The sequence below is a fragment of the Lotus japonicus genome, chromosome 1 (genome assembly GCF_012489685.1).
Source record: "Lotus japonicus ecotype B-129 chromosome 1, LjGifu_v1.2".
NCBI classification, from domain to species: Eukaryota; Viridiplantae; Streptophyta; class Magnoliopsida; order Fabales; family Fabaceae; genus Lotus; species Lotus japonicus.
Window position 1 is genome coordinate 113,147,532 of NC_080041.1, and position 20,686 is coordinate 113,168,217.

Here is a 20,686-nt window from a genome sequence, read left to right on the forward strand (position 1 = left end):
AAGGTCTCAAGCTCAAAAAAAAATTGAAAAGTATTTGAAGGAGTCAAATGTGTGGCCGAGGAATTTCCTAATCTTGAACGTCTACATGTGCTGTCGAGCACATCCAGTTGCTGAAGTTTCCAAGTTTTAATGATCTGATCAGAAGATGGTGATGGTCCAGCTGGAGTTTGAAGTTGCTAAACGAAGACCATCTAGAAAGTCGCATCACGCACTTAAAGAAATATTAAGGATTTGAAGAAAGAAGATCGTTGTACTAGAAGACTTACTAGGAACTTATTTTCCTTTGGTTAAAGGTCTCAATAAGGGTTTTGCCTAGCGTGGTCAGTTTGAAACTGACCCACGGTGGATCGGTTTAATTCTCACCCTTAGATATAATATTTAAATATTGAGCGGTCCAGATTCAATTTTAAAAAAATTTACAATGACAAATACACCCTTGCTCTACTCTCTCCCTTTCTCCACTTGCAGAACCCCTTCGCTGCTTACCCCCGTCAATCTCCATCGGCCCACCGCGCTCAGCCGTTCAGCCCAACCGTGCTCCTAACCACGAAGATGGCACCACCGTCACCGTGACTCGAGATCGGGTCGTTGCGCCACCCACCCCACCAACGACCAGATCCAAAGATGCAGCTGCCTCCACCCAAAACGCAAAACCACCCCCTAAAAAAAATCCAGATCTGGAAGACGCAACAACCTCCTCACCAGAAACCACCCCCATTAAAAACCAAGTCCGATAGCACACAACTTCCACCCCAAAAACCCAGATCTGGAAATCCAGCAACATGCAGACCCACTTTTATTTGATTGAGGTTGTGGGCTGGTGATGCTGTGAAGTGGTGGTTGAGATACAGCGTGGCTCACCGGAGACAGATGGGAGGACAGTGTGAGAAAATGAGAAATGGAAAATAAAAAATAAATGGACAATTTGGTAATTTAGGTGTGAAATAGTAATTGTACCACGGTGGTTCAGTTTGAAACTGATCCACGCTAGGCGCAGCCCTCAATAAGTATTCAAAAGTCTTTTGTACAAAAAGAGAATAGTACACCGCTACACTCTGTGTTATTTTTTAGAGGTTGTATGAATAGAGTTGTTAAGAGACAAAAGACTAGTTCGCCTTTTCCTACAAAGATCGTTTACTTATAAAGTTAAAATATACCCAAAGCCCACATAAAGAATAGAAGTTCACTCTGAACGAAAAATCTCAACTGATACAAAAGCTTCCCCAACAGCTAGAAGATGAGTGGTTATATCTCAAAGGATATGTAATTAAACAAACATTCGCATAACTGAAGACTCCAAAAAATATGGACATAAATCATTACAATTTTTTAAATCATAATTGGTATGCTTGTCCGACCGAGTGAGCGTACGCATGGTCTTCTGGTGGTCGTTACAGTTGGAGTTGGTCATGATGTTGTTATTGCTCCTTGAAGCAATATGTTGAAAGTGATAGAGAGGCTCCGCATTGATTACATTTATTGTTTGCGGTTAGAGCTGGGTAAGCGGGTCGAAGTCTGCGGGCCGGCCCGCGAGACCGCGGACTAGTGCGGGCTATAGCCCGAAAAATAGAGGACCGTTAAAATGCGGGCCTACGCGGAGCGGGCCAGCGCGGGGCGGGTCAATGCGGGGCGGGCCTACTAGGGCAAAAAAGGGGGTGAGAGAGGCCAAAACCCGCGGATCGGCCCGCGAAACCGCGGACTAGTGCGGGCTATAGCCCGAAAAATAGAGGACCGCTAAAATGCGGGCCTACGCGGGGCGGGCTTGTGCCGGGCGGGCCTGCGCGGGGCGGTCTACCCGCGTACCCAGCTCTATTTGCGGTCATTGTTTGCAGTCGTTTGTGATTGTTGTTTGCAGTCGTTTTTTACGATCGTTGTTTGTAGTTGTTTAATTTGGAGTCATTGTTTGCGGTCATTGTTTATCATGGTTGTAATTATTTCATTGTTGAGAGAATTTGTATGTTGACTTAATTCAATAAAGATTTTGCTTAAAAAAATTATTTGAATGAGTGAGTAACTAGAAGAAAAATGTTTGCAAGACTTTCCTTTCAACACTTTCAGCTGATTGAAATTTATGTTGAGTTCACTGAAAATATAGCTCTCACTTTTAATTTAATGGAACTGACTTAATTTCAATCAATCAATAAAAAAAATGTTGAAACAAGCTTGGTGCGGACATGTCTGTGGTGGGGAATGTGATTTATACGGTGCCTCCGGCAGGCCTTACTTCTCTTTTGTTGGCGAATAGCCTTGGTATTCCCCATTTGAGTCCTTAGTTTTTCTTTTTTATTCATCATCTAAAAAAATCAATAAAAAAAATGTTGAAACAAAATGCTAAGTAGAATGTTACTAACCCTCTCTAAACATTATCCATATTCGAATCCAATAGTTGCGCGTAATTTTTGTTTTTGAAAGAATAATTACGCGTTATTGAAAACGTAGGCCATCATCTATTCATGTCGGTGCAAATAATTTCTACAACAAATGCGCTTACACACCTCATTACAGGTTATTTTTGTAAGTTTTCATACAATTGTTTAGAATAAATAAATAAAAACCAAATAATTTTTTTAAAATTAACATTAAGAATATTATGACAAATCATTGGCATGTTTTTTTTTTGAACGTGATCATTGGCATGTTAAATCAAGTCATACTTTTTTTTGAAAAATTAAGTCATACAGAAGAAAAATTATAACTTACTTTTTTTTTGAAAAATTACTGAATAACATTAAACTTGTACGGACACCGCCAAAAGGTCCGCAGAAATAAATGAGTTCGCTTTAGAAGGGACTTTCTCTATCCACACTAAACTGGCGAACGAGGAAGCCTTTCTAGCAAGTAAATCCGCCACCGTGTTGTCAGAACGGCGAACAAACGAAAGGTCTATTACATCAAAAGAACGGGAAAGAACAAAACAATCATTAATAATAGAAAGTTGTTAATCTTAAAATTAAATTACAAAATAAATCTATATCGTGTAGAAATGGTTTATTTATATTTTGATAATTTTTATAAAGTTAAGTACATATATATTTACCTTTAACTCTTTCATTATTATATTAATTATATCACAACAGATTTCAGTATTATTTTCCAATACAATATAGTCACAACTCATAAATATGAAATTAAATAATCAGGTTAAAGTTAAACCCAGCTATAAATTTTCCGATCTCTGCTTCACTTCCTCTTTCACATGGTGGAGAAGAACACACAGTGAGAAGAGAAAACCTGTGTGTGTGTGAATGAGTGAGTGTTGCTTCTTCTTCTGAATCAACCATCATCATCATCATCCTCTCTGATTTCAATACCAAAATGGTGAATCCCCGATTTCCACGCTCCAGGATCCGAACCTTCGGCTTCTCCTTCACACTCTTCGCTTCTGCGATTTCCATCGCCCTCTGCATTTGTTTCGCTTTCACCTTTCTCTTCACCACCTACTCTTACGCCTCGCATCAGCAACACCATTCGGTAAGTGCTCCGTTTTCACTACCCCTTTTTCTGTTATTTTCCCGGGAAACAAACAGCTTCTGAAATTGAAGTTTCTTCATTTATGGCTTTCTATGTTTCTGGGTTGGTTTAATTCGATGAAAAAATTGGTGGGGTGGGGTTAGTTTTCGATTTTACTCTCTGGGTGCAAATGGGTCCAGATCCGATTCTATTAAGATCCAGTAAGGTTTTGATGGGTTGCTAAATTTCTCGGGGAAAAAATATGAAATGGTTACTGAAATGGGAAAGTACTTAGATTTGATGGTGCAAGATTAATTTCTTGTGCTTTTGAAGTATGTTTGATGTGTGCTAATTTTCTCGGGAAACAAGCATGGTTTGTTTTGTTTCGTTTTCTGTCTAGTCTGGGAAATTTTCAATGTAAATGTTACTAAAAGGAAAAAGATTTTATCAAGTTAGATTAATCTGTTCATTTTTTTTTTGATTGAGCTAGGTTTCTGATGGTGGTATTGCTCATGGATTTGAGTCAATAAGGAGATCCATTCTTGCTCTGAAAACAGATCCCCTCAAGCCTCGCTTGGACCAGATCCGTAAGCAAGCTGAGGATCATCGATCTTTGGCTCTTGTGTATGCTTCTTATGCGCGAAAGCTCAAGCTTGAGAGCTCAAAGCTTGTTAGAATTTTCGCAGAACTATCGCGGAGCTTCTTGGATTTGATGAACAAACCTCAATACAGGTCTCTTCTCAGCAATGATGGAGCCCCTGTTGATGAATCAGTGGTTCGCCAGTTGGAAAAGGAAGTGAAGGAGCGGATTAAAACCACACGGCAGGTGATTAGCGAAGCCAAGGAATCCTTTGATAACCAGCTCAAGATTCAGAAGTTGAAGGATACTATTTTTGCTGTGAATGAGCAGTTAACAAAGGCGAAGAAGCAGGGAGCTTTCTCCAGCTTGATTGCAGCCAAGTCAATTCCGAAAAGCCTACACTGTCTCTCAATGAGGTTGATGGAAGAGCGGATCGCTCATGCGGAGAAGTATTCAGATGAGGGGAAGCCTACTCCTCCAGAAGTGGAAGACCCTAACTTGTACCACTATGCCTTATTCTCGGACAATGTTGTCGCGGCTTCTGTTGTGGTCAATTCAGCAACAAAGAATGCACAGGAACCATGGAAGCATGTGTTTCATGTTGTGACTGATAAGATGAACCTGGGAGCAATGCAAGTAATGTTTAAGTTGAAGGATTACAATGGTGCACACATTGAGGTTAAGGCAGTTGAGGATTACAAATTCCTGAATTCTTCTTATGTGCCGGTCCTTCGACAGTTGGAGTCTGCTAACCTGCAGAGATTTTACTTTGAGAACAAGCTTGAGAATGCGACGAAGGACACAACAAATATGAAGTTCAGGAATCCTAAATATCTGTCAATATTGAACCATTTGCGATTCTATTTGCCAGAAATGTACCCAAAGCTGCATAAAATCTTATTTTTGGATGACGACATCGTAGTTCAGAAGGACCTTACTGGTCTATGGAAGATTGACATGGATGGCAAAGTGAATGGAGCTGTAGAAACATGTTTTGGGTCATTCCATAGATATGCACAGTATATGAATTTCTCACATCCCTTGATTAAAGCAAAATTTAATCCGAAGGCCTGTGCATGGGCTTATGGAATGAATTTCTTTGATTTGGATGCTTGGAGAAGGGAAAAATGCACAGAAGAGTATCATTACTGGCAGAATCTGGTAAGTTTTTGAAGATGATATTGTTATTCTTCCATTATTTTGCCACTACTTTTTTGTTCTTCGTTTCTAAATGTTAGGAACCAGGAAAATAGCAAAGTGTAGTAAACTAGAATATGATAGATGTGCACTGAATCCTCTGGAGAATACCCAGAAGCAGTGTTGCAGGGAAATTACAGGGAAAAGTAGAAAGAAAACAGAAAAGATAGCAGAGGCAAATTCGAGAGTGCCTCTATTCTCTCCCAAGTCCAAGCCTAATCCAAATTCAAGCCTAACCTCTCTCTCACACAATACATGCTTATATAACCCCAATCTCTCTCTCTTTCCCACTACCTGCACAGCTCATGCCACCTCAGCAGGTGGTTACACCTCTCGTGGGAATTGATTTGGTGCATTGCACCTCTTCCTCTTACTTCCATGGACTCTAGTAGTATTGGGCCTATCCCTAACAATTGGGTTCCTATCATCACTCCCCCCCTCAAAACATCCTTGTCCTCAAGGATGGATGTGGAAAACCCTTCTTGAATGTATGTTGCTGCCCCCAAAGTGACCTGTAACAGCCTCCCTTTGATCCACTTCCCTGCAGAATCTGAATAAGGACTATAAAATCTACCACCTGGATCCCATTGTTGAAAATATGTGGGCCAAGTTGTTGTTGAAAAATCAGAACAGCCCCTTGAATTCCAATGTGTAAAACAAGACAAGCTTCGGGCATATGCGAGACCATAATTTCCCTTTGATTCCACCGCCAAATCATCTTGGTCCAGCAGATTTTGCCCTGTAATCAGTCCATGTAATGCAACCAGAGAACCTAGAATTGTTGTCATCACTTGTGCAGTCTGTATTGACAGTTCATTCTCTACTAAGAACATAAGTGAAAGAGGTTGGTTTTGCTGTGGAGTTGCCAAAACCTTCTTCAGCTCATACTCCTCCATTCCCATGCTCAATATCTCCTTAAAATTCCCATGAGAACCAACATTGAATGCCTGATAGGGTTCCACAGCTAGTAACCTTGATTTATGAAGTTGTGACAGAGAATTTAGCCAATTTCCAGTCAGCAATTCCAGTGGTCTTTGCAGCTGATATGCTTGAGCACTTAGTTGATCTTGTACCTTCAGAATAGTACTCAACATTTCAGGTACTAGCTCTTCTTCTAACCATGATACAAGAAGCATGTAGCAGTATTCCCCATTATCAAATATATAATGAGCCCACAAATCCTTGACTCGACCAGTAGTAGAGTCACCATGAAAAATCAGCCCCCTACTTCCATGCGAACAAAAGTGAAAAGAACTCAAAGTACTCCCAAAAGGTTGATGCCATGCAATATGTTCTTGCCTTCCCCTTATTTTGTTGAACTCAGTAACTTGTGAATCCCAGTTTTGAAATTCAAATTCTAATCCGGTAGAGACAATGAGCCAACATGAGGCAACACTTGCTGACCCAATTGTTGCTGAAAAGTAAGAACAACCTCCAGGATCCCAATGTGTAAAGCTCAATTCAAATGAGAAAACCCAACTTCCCTTAGAGCCAACATCAGCATTTAAATTCTGATTAGGTGTCTTATCTAATGACCCTAATTCATGAGGTTGCAGCTTCAAATTTTCCCAATAAATGACTATCACTTGGCAATGCTTCCAATTCTGTTCAAGTCCCCACCTCAGTATATGTAACTCAGTACCTGGGAGAGCCCAATTCCTTAATTCCCTTTCATTAGAAATAGTAGGACGACACAATGTTGTAACAGCCTTATGCACATGGGTCAGAGTTTCAGGAAATTGGTAAAACTCCAAACTATAACTTGGTTTTCCTTGCCATAAGCATGACACCACCATGGTATCTAAAGTTTTGGGTGAGTGTGGGATTTTCTGCATGTTTGCAATTGCTAATGAAGATGAAACATGGGTACTTGCAGAATGAATCTTATAGAAAACTAGCTTCATCTCTTCCATTTTGTCCCTGCCTATACAAGCATCACGATCAGGTGGTTGTGGAGGCGGCCGCTTGGCACCCTTTCCTGTGTCAACCACCATTTTAGTATCATAGGGTGGTGTTTCCAGCAGAGATATGACATCCACAAACTGGTAGTTCATCACAGTACCAACATCAGGGTTTAACAATTTAAACATAATAATAACCCACATATTGGATGTCCCTGTTCTAAGTTGGACTTGCAGAAATGCTTCAGACTCCTTTTTCTTTTCATTAATTTGGGCTTGTAGACATGCTTCAGCTTCCTTTCCAATATTTTGGGCTTGGCCCACCTTTTCTCTTCCACTAGTGTGTCCTAGCAACTGGGCTAGGCTCAAAAATATCATTTCAACCTGAAACCTGTTGCTAGTAGGGGCATGTGTCATTTTTACAATTTTAGAAGATATATTTTGTACACCATGATTCTCACCCTCTAACACGTGTTTCTCTTTATTTCCAGTAGCAAGTAAATACTTGTCAAACAATTTTGTGAAAGTAGGACAACCACTCACCTCATGGGCCAGGCCCATTAGGCTGGGAGAAGAACCCAATCCGTACGGTTTCCATTTTGCCCATGCACTTGCCTTCAGACTTCTAGAGACTTCTGCTACCTTCTCTCCCATTCTCGTTGCCGGTGTGGCTTGATTCTCCGACCCCGACGCCGCCGTCGGTGGGGTGAGCGCTGCCGGACCAACACCACTGTCCATGGATTCCGGTGGCTTAGGTGGTGGCCGCCGCTTAGCCACCTCGTCTTTGGCATCTTTCATCCACGCTGCAGTAGCTCCGAACTTCCCGCCGGCTCCGCCTCGAACATAACAATGACCGCCATGGTACGGAGGTTTTGGAGGTGGTCGCTCAATCACCAGTGCTCTTGTTTGCACCTTCGTAGTTGCTTGGTCCACCGTCTCCTCCGCCGCCGTCGTCAAAGTTTGCGCCGCTGTAGCAGCACCACATTCTGTTTGCTCTGGTAGCGTCAGTTCTATCTTCCCTTCTGGATTCGTCTTCCCCATCGTTACCTGAGTTGTTAAAACTGTTGTCACTCTTCTTGATTCCTCAAGAGCGTCACTGATTTGAAGTTGTGCAACCATCGGCTTCTCTTCCGTCGCAGTTTCGTCGTCATCCTTCGGAACGACTTCACGCTGATCACCCTAGTAGCCATTGGAATGGATCCAATCTTCACACCAATTTCTTCTGATTTCCCGGTTTTCTTCCTTGGCTTTTCTGGCGTCATCCTTATGAATTTCTTCTTGTCCAGGAATTTCTTCCTCCTCTGAATCTGCAACTAGGTCTGGCAGATACAGTTCCGATTCTGGTTCGAATTCTCTCAACAATGCTATCACAAAATCCCACCATTTTGCCCTCTGATTTCGTTTTTTCCAGGAATACCACCAAAAGAGCGCATCACGCGCCAATGCCTTCTCCGCCTCTGAGAATTTCTTCTCTTCTGATATTCCCTTCGCCTCACAGTACTGCTCCACGGTGATGATCCATCCATAAGCCACACTTCCATTAAATTCTGGAAACATCTTCGCGAATCAATGGCTACCACAGCACCTAGATCGGTGCTCTGATACCAATGTTAGGAACCAGGAAAATAGCAAAGTGTAGTAAACTAGAATATGATAGATGTGCACTGAATCCTCTGGAGAATACCCAGAAGCAGTGTTGCAGGGAAATTACAGGGAAAAGTAGAAAGAAAACAGAAAAGATAGCAGAGGCAAATTCGAGAGTGCCTCTATTCTCTCCCAAGTCCAAGCCTAATCCAAATTCAAGCCTAACCTCTCTCTCACACAATACATGCTTATATAACCCCAATCTCTCTCTCTTTCCCACTACCTGCACAGCTCATGCCACCTCAGCAGGTGGTTACACCTCTCGTGGGAATTGATTTGGTGCATTGCACCTCTTCCTCTTACTTCCATGGACTCTAGTAGTATTGGGCCTATCCCTAACAATTGGGTTCCTATCACTAAATTTTAATTTTGAGCCTATATCATATATTAATGTTTAACAACTCCACCCATGTTGTGGTCCACAGCATAGGGCATAGCCAGTCCTATGCGTGGATAAAGGAGGAAGGTTGTGTTAGGCCTGCGGCAGCCAACGTAAAATTGGATGTATCCTTAGTATGAATCAAAGTGATCTATATAGCTGACTTTCACCACTTAGTGGGATGAGACTTTTGTTATGTTTTACACGCATCATATGTTAATGTTTAACGTGATATGCTCATGATGTTGCAGAACGAGAACCGGACATTGTGGAAACTGGGGACATTGCCACCAGGTCTAATCACATATTACGCAACAACAAAGCCACTGGATAAGTCATGGCATGTTCTGGGACTTGGCTATAACCCAAGCATCAGCATGGATGAGATAAAGAATGCGGCAGTGGTGCACTTCAATGGTAACATGAAACCATGGCTTGACATTGCAATGACTCAGTTCAAACCACTTTGGGCAAAGTATGTTGACTATGAGTTGGAGTTCGTTCAGGCCTGTAATTTTGGTATCTAAATGGTTTAATTAGTTTCTTCACACTTGGTGATGCTGTGTCATATGCCACAGCAGTTATTTGCTCGTTATCTTTTACATATGTTGCTTCTACGTTTAACAGAGGTCATAGCTGGTGCAAGAAAAAAATCTTGCCTCTTTCTAATTGTAAAATACTTAGTATAGTAATTCTAAGATGTCTTCTCCTTATTTATTCATAATGTTTACTCCATAATGATAAGTTACAAAATGTTGTTGATCCCCTGATCTGTATTGCTGATTTAAATGCTGTACCTTCCAAATTGGCTCCTGCATTTTATTCTTGTTTTAACTGAGAACTTCACATCATAGGGATTTAGCTCCCCTCTAAAGAGACTCATTTTACAGGGTAAAGTTAGTCATTGCAGTCGTTGATTGAAAAATCAATGGTTGTGATTGTGATCACTTACTTGCACATGTACAACACATTATGGTGATTTTTCAAATCTCAACAATTGTTTGCTCAACCAATGGTTGCGATGGTCCTTGTTAGATGAAGAGATTAGGTTGAAAGCTTTTAGTAGTTAGTTAGTTTCTGTTAGTTTCGTTGTTAGTTTCTAATTCAGTTAAAACTACTAACGTGTTGGTGGTTGAGCTTAGTCAACTCCTATAAATAAACACACCCTGTAACAATTCAGAGTTAGAAAAGATGAAAATTATTCTCTCAAAGCTGTGTAAATGAGTCCCTTATTTTAGACGAGCCAAATTTTACATTGTAGTAATCTGGTCGTAATCTTAAACTAAACTCAAACCATAGGACTTAAAAATGATTAGTGAATTTGCTAGTAAAGTGTTGTATTATATGCTAAAAATATTTAAATGAAATAGAGAAATGTTAGAAGTGCATTCTTTTAAATACATTTTTAGCACTCTGAGATTTGTCTACTTTTTGAAAAGCCTGATACAAGGATTAGTGGCTCTAGCTGGATTTCAAAGTGTGTTAAAAATAGTGTCAAAGTCAGTATTGGTAGCACTCTTTTTTCAGCTCATTCATTTTGTGGCCCTTGGCTCTTGTTTTATTAATTTTTCTACTAAAAACTTCAATGAGGATTAACTCTTCATCATAGAATCATGTCATGTGTCTTTGAACGCCTTTTATACTTGAGCTGCATTGTTTGACGGATTAGTTAAGTTTTTTTCGCACCCCTACTCATTTCCACCATTAATACTGTCATATTTTTTGGAAGCACAATCACCATCAAAACGCTTTTTGGATCAAATATCATAATCGACCGCTCTTAATCAAGTTCAATCCTATTATCTGCTGAAGAAAACTGTTTCATGATCAGCTAATTGAAAAAACTTTATTGTCTGACAAATCCAAAATTTACCAAAATGCTTAGCTGAGCATTAGATTGAATTAGTATATTAAAATCATAAACTGATAAAAGAATATTAAACAGAAAATAAACGAATATTTACTCCCGGTTGTATTTAAGATGAAACTTAGATAGAAAACTAATACCGGTACGGATAGCCTAAATGGTACTTGATGGATTAGAATTCTCCAAGTCCAGGGTTCAAATCTTACCGGTCGGTACCTAGATACCAAATAAAAAGATAGAAAACTAATGCTTCTTAATATAAATGAAACCATGATTCGTACACAAAGGTCGCGTCCCTTTGCTTGAGAAGGACAACTAACCCAAGAAATCGAAGGGCTCATAACACACAGTGTACCTGCGAGTATCAGGTGCACCAAGGTATGATCAGATCTCAACTAATTCCATATTCATCTTGTTGCAGCTTAGACATCAAAGCGTCTTCACGGACATTATCAGCAGAGGATACCATAGGTTCACACTAAAGGGTTATACTCAACCATGGAGTGATGGTCAAGCTTTGCGTGAACACTCACCTACATTATATTAATCTTTTTGCTATAATTGATACGACTCCCTCTACCTCTGTAAACTACATTGCAAGGCAATTGTGCTACTTACCATAAGAAATTCAGACGAGGTAACCTAACTCAAACTTCAGCTGTGATTTATAAGATGTTCAAACTACAAGACAATCAACTTATATTTCAATAAAATTTATTTAAATTTTAAATTCAAATATTAAAATTTAGGGTTATAAATATGGGGGCTGTTAACTTACACCCACTAAAATTTTAGAAGGAGTAAGTTAACATGCTACACCTTTTTTTATTGACTAAAAAACCAACCCCATCCAATTTTAAAACAACCTAGACTTTATGGCTTTATGGTAATTTACATTTCAGTTTGATTTTCCTTTTCAATTTTAAATTTTAAATTTTAAAATTCAGGTTCCAATTTTAACAAAACGTGTTCCGTTTCTTCAGCATCCATCATCTTTGTTCCTGCTCCATTTTCTTGTCTCCTCTGTTGTTCCCATGCATGTCCTCCATTAATCTACTGATAATGGATGTATGTTTTTTAAACTTTGACCAGAAATTAATATCCTCAATTAGCAAAAAGAACCTTAATATGAAACATGAAACGGACAACATGTAGGACTTAATTTGAAATTTCTTGCGTGCTGGAATTGAAAGGAAAAGGGAAGAAGAGAGAAGTTATAATGTTGCAGAGGTTTTTTTTTTAAAAAAAATTGCAGAGATAAAATACGGAGGAGAGGAAAAAAAGCAACTTTTAATTTGAAATTAATGAGAAAGATTAATGAGGAGAGAGAAATCATTAATTTTAAAATTTAAATAAAATTGAATTACATGAATAGCCCTGAAGTTAGTTATTTTTAAGAACAAATTTGTGGAGTTTTTTGTTCAACAGAAAAGGTGTTGGATGTTAACTTACTCCTTCTAAAAAACAAGTGGGAGTAAGTTAACAAACCCCTATAAATATTGTTTTTAAATGTGTAAGATTATTAGCTATTAGTGAGTTAAAATTTAAGAATCAACAAGAATGAAATTATAGTTTGAGGTGTTTGTTTGCAAAAACTATTAAATAGGATGAATTTATAGTTTGAGGTGTTTGTTTGCTAAAGCTATGAAGTTTGAAGTTTAAGATGGTGTCATGCATTTTCCTATTAAAAAATAGTGATTATTAGGTATCTAAAAAAAATACAGAGATTTAAATAAAATCATTAATTGATAGTTTTACACAGACATCCAATTGAATTCTGTCAAATCAAAAAATATCTTATTCTTTTAATTAAAATTAAAGTCAAATGTAATTATCTCTCTTATGTGGCATGCTTTGATTGGATGACTGTGTAAAACTATTTTACACTGTCAGTGCATATCCATTAAACTCTAATTGATTTGTGTCTTGTTTTTGGTTACATGAGGAAAAGAATCAAAAGATAATTGATTTGTGTCGGGTTACACTAATATAATCAACTTTTTTTTTAGTCATAAAAAATAATTTATCAATTTTTTATGATAACTTATCAAAGTAGCTTTTTTAAATAATGTTTTAACTTGAAATTAATGATTTTTCTAAAAGCCAAAACAACAGCCAAGGAAGTTTAAAAAAACTAAAACAAAGACATTCTTAATCAAGATTTTTTTTACTTCAATTTAATTAATTCCACCTCACATTTAAGTATCCAGATGAAATTCAGGCATCGAATATAAGACATTCTATTTCTTCATCAAGATTTTTTTATTTCGATTTTGTTAATTCCACTTCACATTTAAGTATGCAGATGAATATAACCCCATCGCCACCTTTAGAACACATTATCGGAAATACTCTCTCCGTTCCAAAATAGTTGGTGTTTAAGGTAATGCGTACAATTTAAGAGATCATTAATTGATATAAAATTTTCCGGAATTGTTTGGTTGGAGAAGAATGGAGGGGAGGGGAGAGATTTTTAAAATCTAATTTTGTTTGGTTCAAACTTGAGGAGGGGAGGGGAGGGAAATGGAGAGGAGCAAAATTCCTCCAAACTGGGAATTAGGAGGGGAAATAAATTTCGGACAAAAATAACTCTGCACAAATCTAAAAATTCCAATTTTTAATCCTAAATCTAAAAATTCTAATTTTTCATCCTAGGGTTTCCCTTCTTTCTGTAAATGTTTCACCATCACACTCACTGTTGGATTTTTTGCTCGCTTTCCTTCCTTAGTTTCTCCAACCCTACCTTTCATGAATCCGTTGTTCTTTGTTCCATTTCCTTTTTCTAGGTGGGTTTTTATTTATTTTTACCAATTTCCCTTTTTTCCTTTTCCTTTTCCATTTGTTCAAAGTTATCAAATTTACACCATTTCGTGATGACCCAGATCATTGATTTTCACAATAAGCTAGATACCATGCACGCCTTTAGATTTTATATAACTCCTTTGAAATTTTTCTGTCATCATGTTATTGCAATGGAAGGAGCGGTCCTGTCAATTGAGGTTTATGGTATAAAAGTAATTTTAATTATAAAATATATTTTCTCCCCTCATGAACCAAATAAAAATAAGTTATTTTTCCTCCCCTCCCTTCCTATGAACCAAACGTAATAAGTATTAAAATTTCTCCTCTCCCTTCCCCTTCCCCTCCCCTCCCCTCCCCTCCCCTCCTTTGAACCAAACAGTATGTAAAACAAGTTGAGTTTTATTAAAGAGAAGGGTCATGATACATGACACGAGACAAATCAACAAATGTAAATTGTAGTATAATAGCTTACATAAAAAGGCTGGGCGACAGGTATTTATTAGTTGTTTTTAATTTTATTAACCAATATAACCAATAATAGCTGAAAATGTGGTAGAAAAATCATTTCTCGAGAGTAATACTTAACTCTAGTTCTACAAAATCATTTCCGTAAATCATGCTAATAGCAACCTCATGTTAGAACTACCAATTCAATTTGAAAAAATATATGAATTTATATTCATAAAAGATGGGGAAGCACATAAACTACCTAGAATGACATTATAATGAACATAAATTGGAAAACTACCTTTACCAAGACTACTAATATCAAAAGGACGACAAAAAAATTAGAACCTTATAAACTTTTCAAAAAAAAAGGCTCCTCTTAAATCTTTCTAACTGCCTCAATTACTGCAAATTGAACCACATTTTCTATTAGTCTGACTGCCTCAATGAAGAATAGTTCCTCAAGCAGACGCAGGCACACGAACAGCTGTACTTTTGGCCGTTGAATTAACAGCATTAACAGCAGGCACGCGATTCATGCGGCCAGCGCCAGCTCCCTCACTTCTCTGATACCCATCACCTCCACGGCTAGAAAAACCTCCTCGAGGGCCATTCCTTAAGCCAAATTCCCCCCAGCCATTAAAATCACCACGGCCATAGCTTCGGCCATTTCCATAGTTTCCACGTCCTCTGGCTCCATCACCCCTGTAACCTCCTTCACCCCTGTACCCTCCTTCACCCCTGAAACCACCTTCACCCCTGTAACCTCCTTCAGCCCTGTAAACTGGTGCTCTTCCGGATGAGAATCGTCCCCTACCTGAACAGAGAACGCGTAACAGTTAAGTTCTAAATGCAACGTGACCAATAACATAAACAGAAACCAACTTTCAGATCAAAAGGAGACTAAAATTTTCTAGGAAAATGCAAGGCAAATTGTACACAAATTTCATGTGATTAAGTCTCGAGTAACCCCACAAAAGTATATGAAATACTCACAAAATAGTTGAAAACTAAAACTCATGTTCAATAAAAAAATTATATAACAATATGCTTCCTTTGTAGCTGAGATATGAGAACTGTATGACTTAATACAAAAATTGTATTAATAAATTTTTAACTTCTCCTTCACAAGCTAAATATCGTGCTGGATAGTTCTTGCCATAAAGAAGACAGCAAGGAATTGAAAAATTAAGGATTAGTTTTGTAGCTTTTGATTAACCATAGGCATTCCTCAAGCAACGAAATAATTACGTTTAAATACTCAACAGTCAACATATGTTGCTAGCCCTTGAGTAAAAGAAAAATAAACACAACATAAAACACATTTCATTGAATTTATCATCCCCATAAATGTCCACAAAGGTTACCTTATGAGGTGAAAAATAATTTAATCAACATGCTTCAATTCAATTGCATATATCATGCTTGAATGGATGCCAAATGCGGTATGAAATTACTTAATCATTCAATGCAAATAAGTTCATGCAAATGTGCTTTAGTAGATGAATACAGAAAAATTTCAGTGTTATCAGATGCAGAAACTCCAGACTCGCAACTCCATGTGAATTGGACCAAATTAAATAATAAAAAGCACTTGCCTCGATTAGTTGATCTCTTTTCCTCCACAATAACTTGGCGGCCATTGATCAAGATTGGTGACGCCTGAAATGAAAAGAAAAATATTGATTACAAAATATTGCCACAAATATATGAGCACAAATATCAACAGCAATAATAGACCTCGACAAAAGTTAGAAAATTGCATACAGAATAGAAAGCTTGAAAGAAAAAACAAAAGGAAAATTCAATACACTAAGTCTTCAAGACGAGCACAATCCAGTAGTAATGAACATTGTAAAACTTATAGCATCAACACATGAAAATAGAATCAAACTCAATGAGCACAGCACACTTAGTGGAGTAGAAGCTTTCTTCATTTGCTTTAACAAACTTCCCATGCAAATGAGTAGATAAGATTTACAAGCATGAGTATACCCCCATCATATTCATCAACAAACATCATTTCAGTGCACAAGTTGCTACATATGCCTAAGTACACAGTAAAATTGAACATAATCTGCAAATTGTTAATATATATTTGGAATCATTACATAGTTGACAACTTAAATCTAAGAATCATTTCAGAGACAAATATGGGAAATTAACAAGAAAAACGTAAGCAGGGTGTGCAAACATAAGATAGAGCCGGCATCATCATAGAGCTTCCATAAGGAGTTTGAGAAAGCTGCTATCACACAAGCATAGTGTTGCAGACATGGCAGTTACTTGGGTCATTGATGGTACAATGACAGTTATAGTAGTCCAAGACTCGGCGGGTGGCGGGTATTTCTTTATTTCTCCCCTTCAATTTTGGATTAGAAATTTTTTCTCATATATCAGACAAGGATGAACTATGAAAATAAAATTTGACAAATACCTCCAGTGCACTATGCACAGCACTTGCCACTTCAAACTCAACAAAGCCAAAGGAAAATCCCTGCTCAATCCATTAACATGCAAAACAAACAAATGAAATAAATATATAAATTAGCTAACTGCTGATTTAAAAAGGCAGAGACTTAACAAGTAAAATACCTTTTGAGTCCTAACTTGGATACCACCACTCTTAATAGGTCCAAACTTCTTGAACTCGGTCTCCAGAAGAGAAGGTGTAGCGTTAGCTGGCAGACTTTTCACATAAATAGAATATCCCTCAGCTGTTCAAAAGCAAATGAACGTGACAATACAACTCAGTAAAAAAATTATAGAAAATCAACTCCAAAAACAATAGGTTGTGAATATGAGCAACATACCTTCAGTTTCTTGATTGTTTCCATCTTCATTAGTAATTATACCAGGAGCATTGCTTTCTGGCATGCTGGATGGTGGAGGTGCAGCAGTACCCTGCTGTTCTTGGCTCTTAATGGCAGATTTCACAGGAACAGCGGTCACTGTGGAAGATGGTGTTGTAACCTCTTTCATGACCTTAACCTTAAAAATTTCACCAGTTAGAAAGGAAAACAACCAGTACCAAAAGTTATTATTACTCATCCAGATAAAAAGGAAATTTGAAGTATCATTCTGGTCAATTTTTAGCATTCCACTCCCTATTTTTTCAAACAAAGATTATAAAGATGCATTTCCAATGGAAATTCAATATGACCTTATAAACTACTAGAAAGGTACAGAGTATCTAAGAATGGAAACTAACAATATAGGCATATGACTTCTTTGGTGCTCCGTCAACTGGCGATGCCAATCCAGCTACCACCTGTGAATCATCAGGAATTTCATCAAGAACCTCAGGTACAGGAGCTTCCTCCTCTTCAATTGAAGCTTGCCCATTTTCTGGATTGTAGACTTCCTCTACATCACCATCCTCAGCAGCCAAAGGTATTTCCTCGGAAACTTGTGTCTCCAGCACAGAAGGATCTGCCGCTGAAAGGAGGTTGTAAACAACCGCATCTTAAAGGGAAGCCAAAGGAAACCAAAAAGCTTAAATTGAATAGAAATGCATTACCATTGTCAGGGGGGACAGGAGATCCAATGTCGTGAGCAGACCCTTCGATTCCATTTGCATCAACATATCTGAAAACATCATTCAATACAAAGTATCCTTTCTCTTGTGGAGCTAGAAAGAAACATTGTGTAAACTTCTTCTTGATGGCATCCTTGCCTATCATAAACCCAGTGACCAAGACAAGGACTCCCCCACCATAAGATTCTTGTGCGTCAACAGATATGATCTCTGCACTGAGTTCATCATAACCCAATGAGAGTATCTTCTTGTTGATATCCTGCATGATAAAATTTCAAAACAATGCATAGAGAAAATATTAATTTCATCACTATTGAGCTCAAGCCTTCACAATATTTTATGCATATTAGTATTAAAACTGAGTTAATAAATGGACTATAGATCAGATAATAGATATAGAGCAAAAATAGAGGGAAAGAAAGGAAGAGGCATCAGCAACTAATTAGAGCCAGACAGTTTCTGGTCAGGTTCTAAGTTCTAACAATGCAATCTTAGAGATTTTGAAGGGGGGAGGGGGGATTACAGTAATACCATAAAGGGATTGAACTACGAGCCACAAGTGTTAAATGTACGCACATGATACTAATTGATCAAACATCAAATGAAATCATTAAACCCAACAGAGATAGAATATCAGTAATGCACATTATAAACAAGAAGCAAGTTAAATGCACAGGAAAGGATGCGTGTGTGCGTGTGAGAGAGAGAGAGAACTCACAAGCATTGTAGTTGTAATCCCCATTAGACCATTTTGTTCAGGACGGCCAAGCTTACTGACTTCCTGGTAAAACCTATGCACCAGCTCAGGGCTTTCATGCAACATATGGTAGTACTGATCAACAAAGGCATTGCCAACCTACATTACAGTTTCATTCAAAACGCGTCAATCGAAAGATGAACAGCGAGCAGGTGGTATCAATCATGCACGACAAAATGTAGATATACATACGATATCTGCGGCAGGAGTTTTCACAGTAGCTTGCTGCTCCGAAGATGCCATTGTACCGGTTTCCAAAAGCTAACCCAACTGCCAATTAAAACCACCAACTCAGCATCACAATCGATACACATACTTACTATATTAAAACATTAAACATTAAACGAACACGAAATTACCCAACGAAAACCAGAGCATCTCCAAAAAAAATACACTAGGGTTAGCAAAATTTATGGGTTGTTCCCAGGCATAATTTACACTTAAACAAATATTTGAATAAAAAATTAGCTCTAATTTCATTTTATTAACTTATGAAGTAAAATAATTCCTAATCTCCCCAAAAAAAATAAAAGATCGTTTCTCAAAAAGGCATCCTAAGCGTTCTTCAGAAACTACCTGATCCAAGAACTAGTACGGTAACACAGTATGCACCCAGAATTTCGACGTTCAAGCAAAACCCAGAACAACTCAAACGAAAGCACATTCCGAAAAAAGAAATTGAAAAATGAAATTTGAGGGAGAAAACTAGAAGAGAGAGGGTTTACCAGAAAGAGAGAGTGGATCGGGTGTTGTTCTTCTTTCTCAGGCTCCCTCTGCGGAAGGGGTTTGCTAGGGTTTGGGGGGTTGTGGATCTCGCAGAGAGAGGAGTGAGAAAGAACACTCCTGCACGATTTAAAGTGAAAAATGAATAACACGCTGGGAATTCGAGCGGGTTTTTATACAATGGACAAACAATGCGGGAGGGAGAATCCTCTATACTCTATTCTATAGTGTGTGTGTTGTGTGTTGTGTGTTGTGTGTCACACCACTATTGGTTGGACCGACTGAACTTTCTAGACTATTTACTTATTAAGAATTTAATTAATTAATTAATTGTAATTCACTCATTGGTTGGTCAGTTTAAGTTTAGTGTAATCACAGGGAATTGGTTTTGGTGCCATCTCCATTTGTTTCTTCCATTCACTTACTATTTCTCTCCAAAATACCTTTTATTAAATCATGGTGATTTCGTATTTGAAAATTATAATTTTATGTTGCGTACGAGATATTTGCATAACGCACTTATAAGGTGAATTTAAATTAATTTTCGCACTTTTAAGTGGGAAATTATGGTAATTTTCATACTTAAACATGAGAATTTTATGTTTTTTTTTTAGATTCTTGCAATTCGCACTTAAAAGTGTGAATTTGAGTAATTTTTTCACTTTTAAGTGTGAAATTAGTGCTATCTTGTATTGCTACGTGTTATAAAAAGACTATTAACTTGTAACAAAACTAAATCAAAGCAATCTAATTTTTCCATAGAAGTCAAGTGTCCAACATATGCATGGGCAACCAACGATTGTGCTCTTGCATGTTTATGAAACTCATCTAACGCTTTCACTCTTTAACATCCTTCATTCTTCCTAGGTCTTCCTTTTAGCTTAAAGGACACTCGCACTTTCTTGTTCATGTGCTCGTGGTTGTTAACTTACCCTTGCATGGTATGTATATCCCACCACGCTCACACTTTAGTGTTAGAAGCTTCTTCTTTTTGATGCTTCCATAATTAGATTTTGAAGTAACAACAACAGCGTTGTTCTCCTTCCCCACCATCCGAGCCCGACCAAATAATTCGTGTCGAGATTGGAATTTCTGCAAACAACAATAATACATAAGAAACTTAACAACAACAACGTTGTTCCCCTTCCCCACCTTTTCCTACCTCATTCGTTTTAGGAATTTGAGAGCATGATGAAGTTATGGCCAAATCTACCAAACAATCTTCATTGCCATGGGATGAGACCATTCTTTCCACTAGTTGTTCCTTATTGGCTGTCTGATTCTACATTGATAGCCCATATTGTTGTATTTTCACCTACCAATGAAACATTCTGCCCATGTTGATCACAACGCACTGGTTCTGACCTCCGTTGACGAATCCGAGGTCCATTACCAATAGAA

General features: G+C 38.0%; 2 protein-coding genes across 5 annotated transcripts; one reads left to right on the plus strand and one right to left on the minus strand.

Moving 5' to 3' along the window:
• The first annotated feature begins 3,130 nt into the window (after positions 1–3,130).
• On the plus strand, positions 3,131–9,916 carry LOC130729388 (galacturonosyltransferase 8). Its single transcript, XM_057581132.1, has 3 exons — positions 3,131–3,471; positions 3,941–5,191; positions 9,403–9,916. Exons 1-3 carry the CDS (start codon positions 3,316–3,318, stop codon positions 9,676–9,678), a joined length of 1,683 nt encoding a protein of 560 aa, XP_057437115.1. The 5' UTR covers positions 3,131–3,315; the 3' UTR covers positions 9,679–9,916.
• Positions 9,917–14,424: 4,508 nt separating this feature from the next.
• LOC130729389 (nuclear transport factor 2-like) lies at positions 14,425–19,477 on the minus strand. Of its 4 annotated transcripts, none has more exons than XM_057581135.1 (10): positions 19,288–19,477; positions 18,755–18,832; positions 18,524–18,661; positions 17,788–18,064; positions 17,479–17,699; positions 17,081–17,258; positions 16,863–16,984; positions 16,705–16,764; positions 15,866–15,929; positions 14,425–15,084 (listed from the first exon to the last, which is right to left on the minus strand). In XM_057581135.1, the coding sequence occupies exons 2-10, from the start codon at positions 18,803–18,805 to the stop codon at positions 14,729–14,731; spliced, it is 1,467 nt and encodes a 488-aa protein (XP_057437118.1). In that variant the 5' UTR covers positions 18,806–18,832; positions 19,288–19,477; the 3' UTR covers positions 14,425–14,728. The 4 variants fall into 4 exon arrangements, with proteins under 4 accessions (XP_057437118.1, XP_057437119.1, XP_057437117.1 ...); XM_057581136.1 differs by having other exon boundaries at positions 17,081–17,252; positions 17,479–17,705; XM_057581134.1 differs by having other exon boundaries at positions 14,425–15,080; positions 15,862–15,929; positions 17,479–17,705.
• Positions 19,478–20,686: the final 1,209 nt, after the last annotated feature.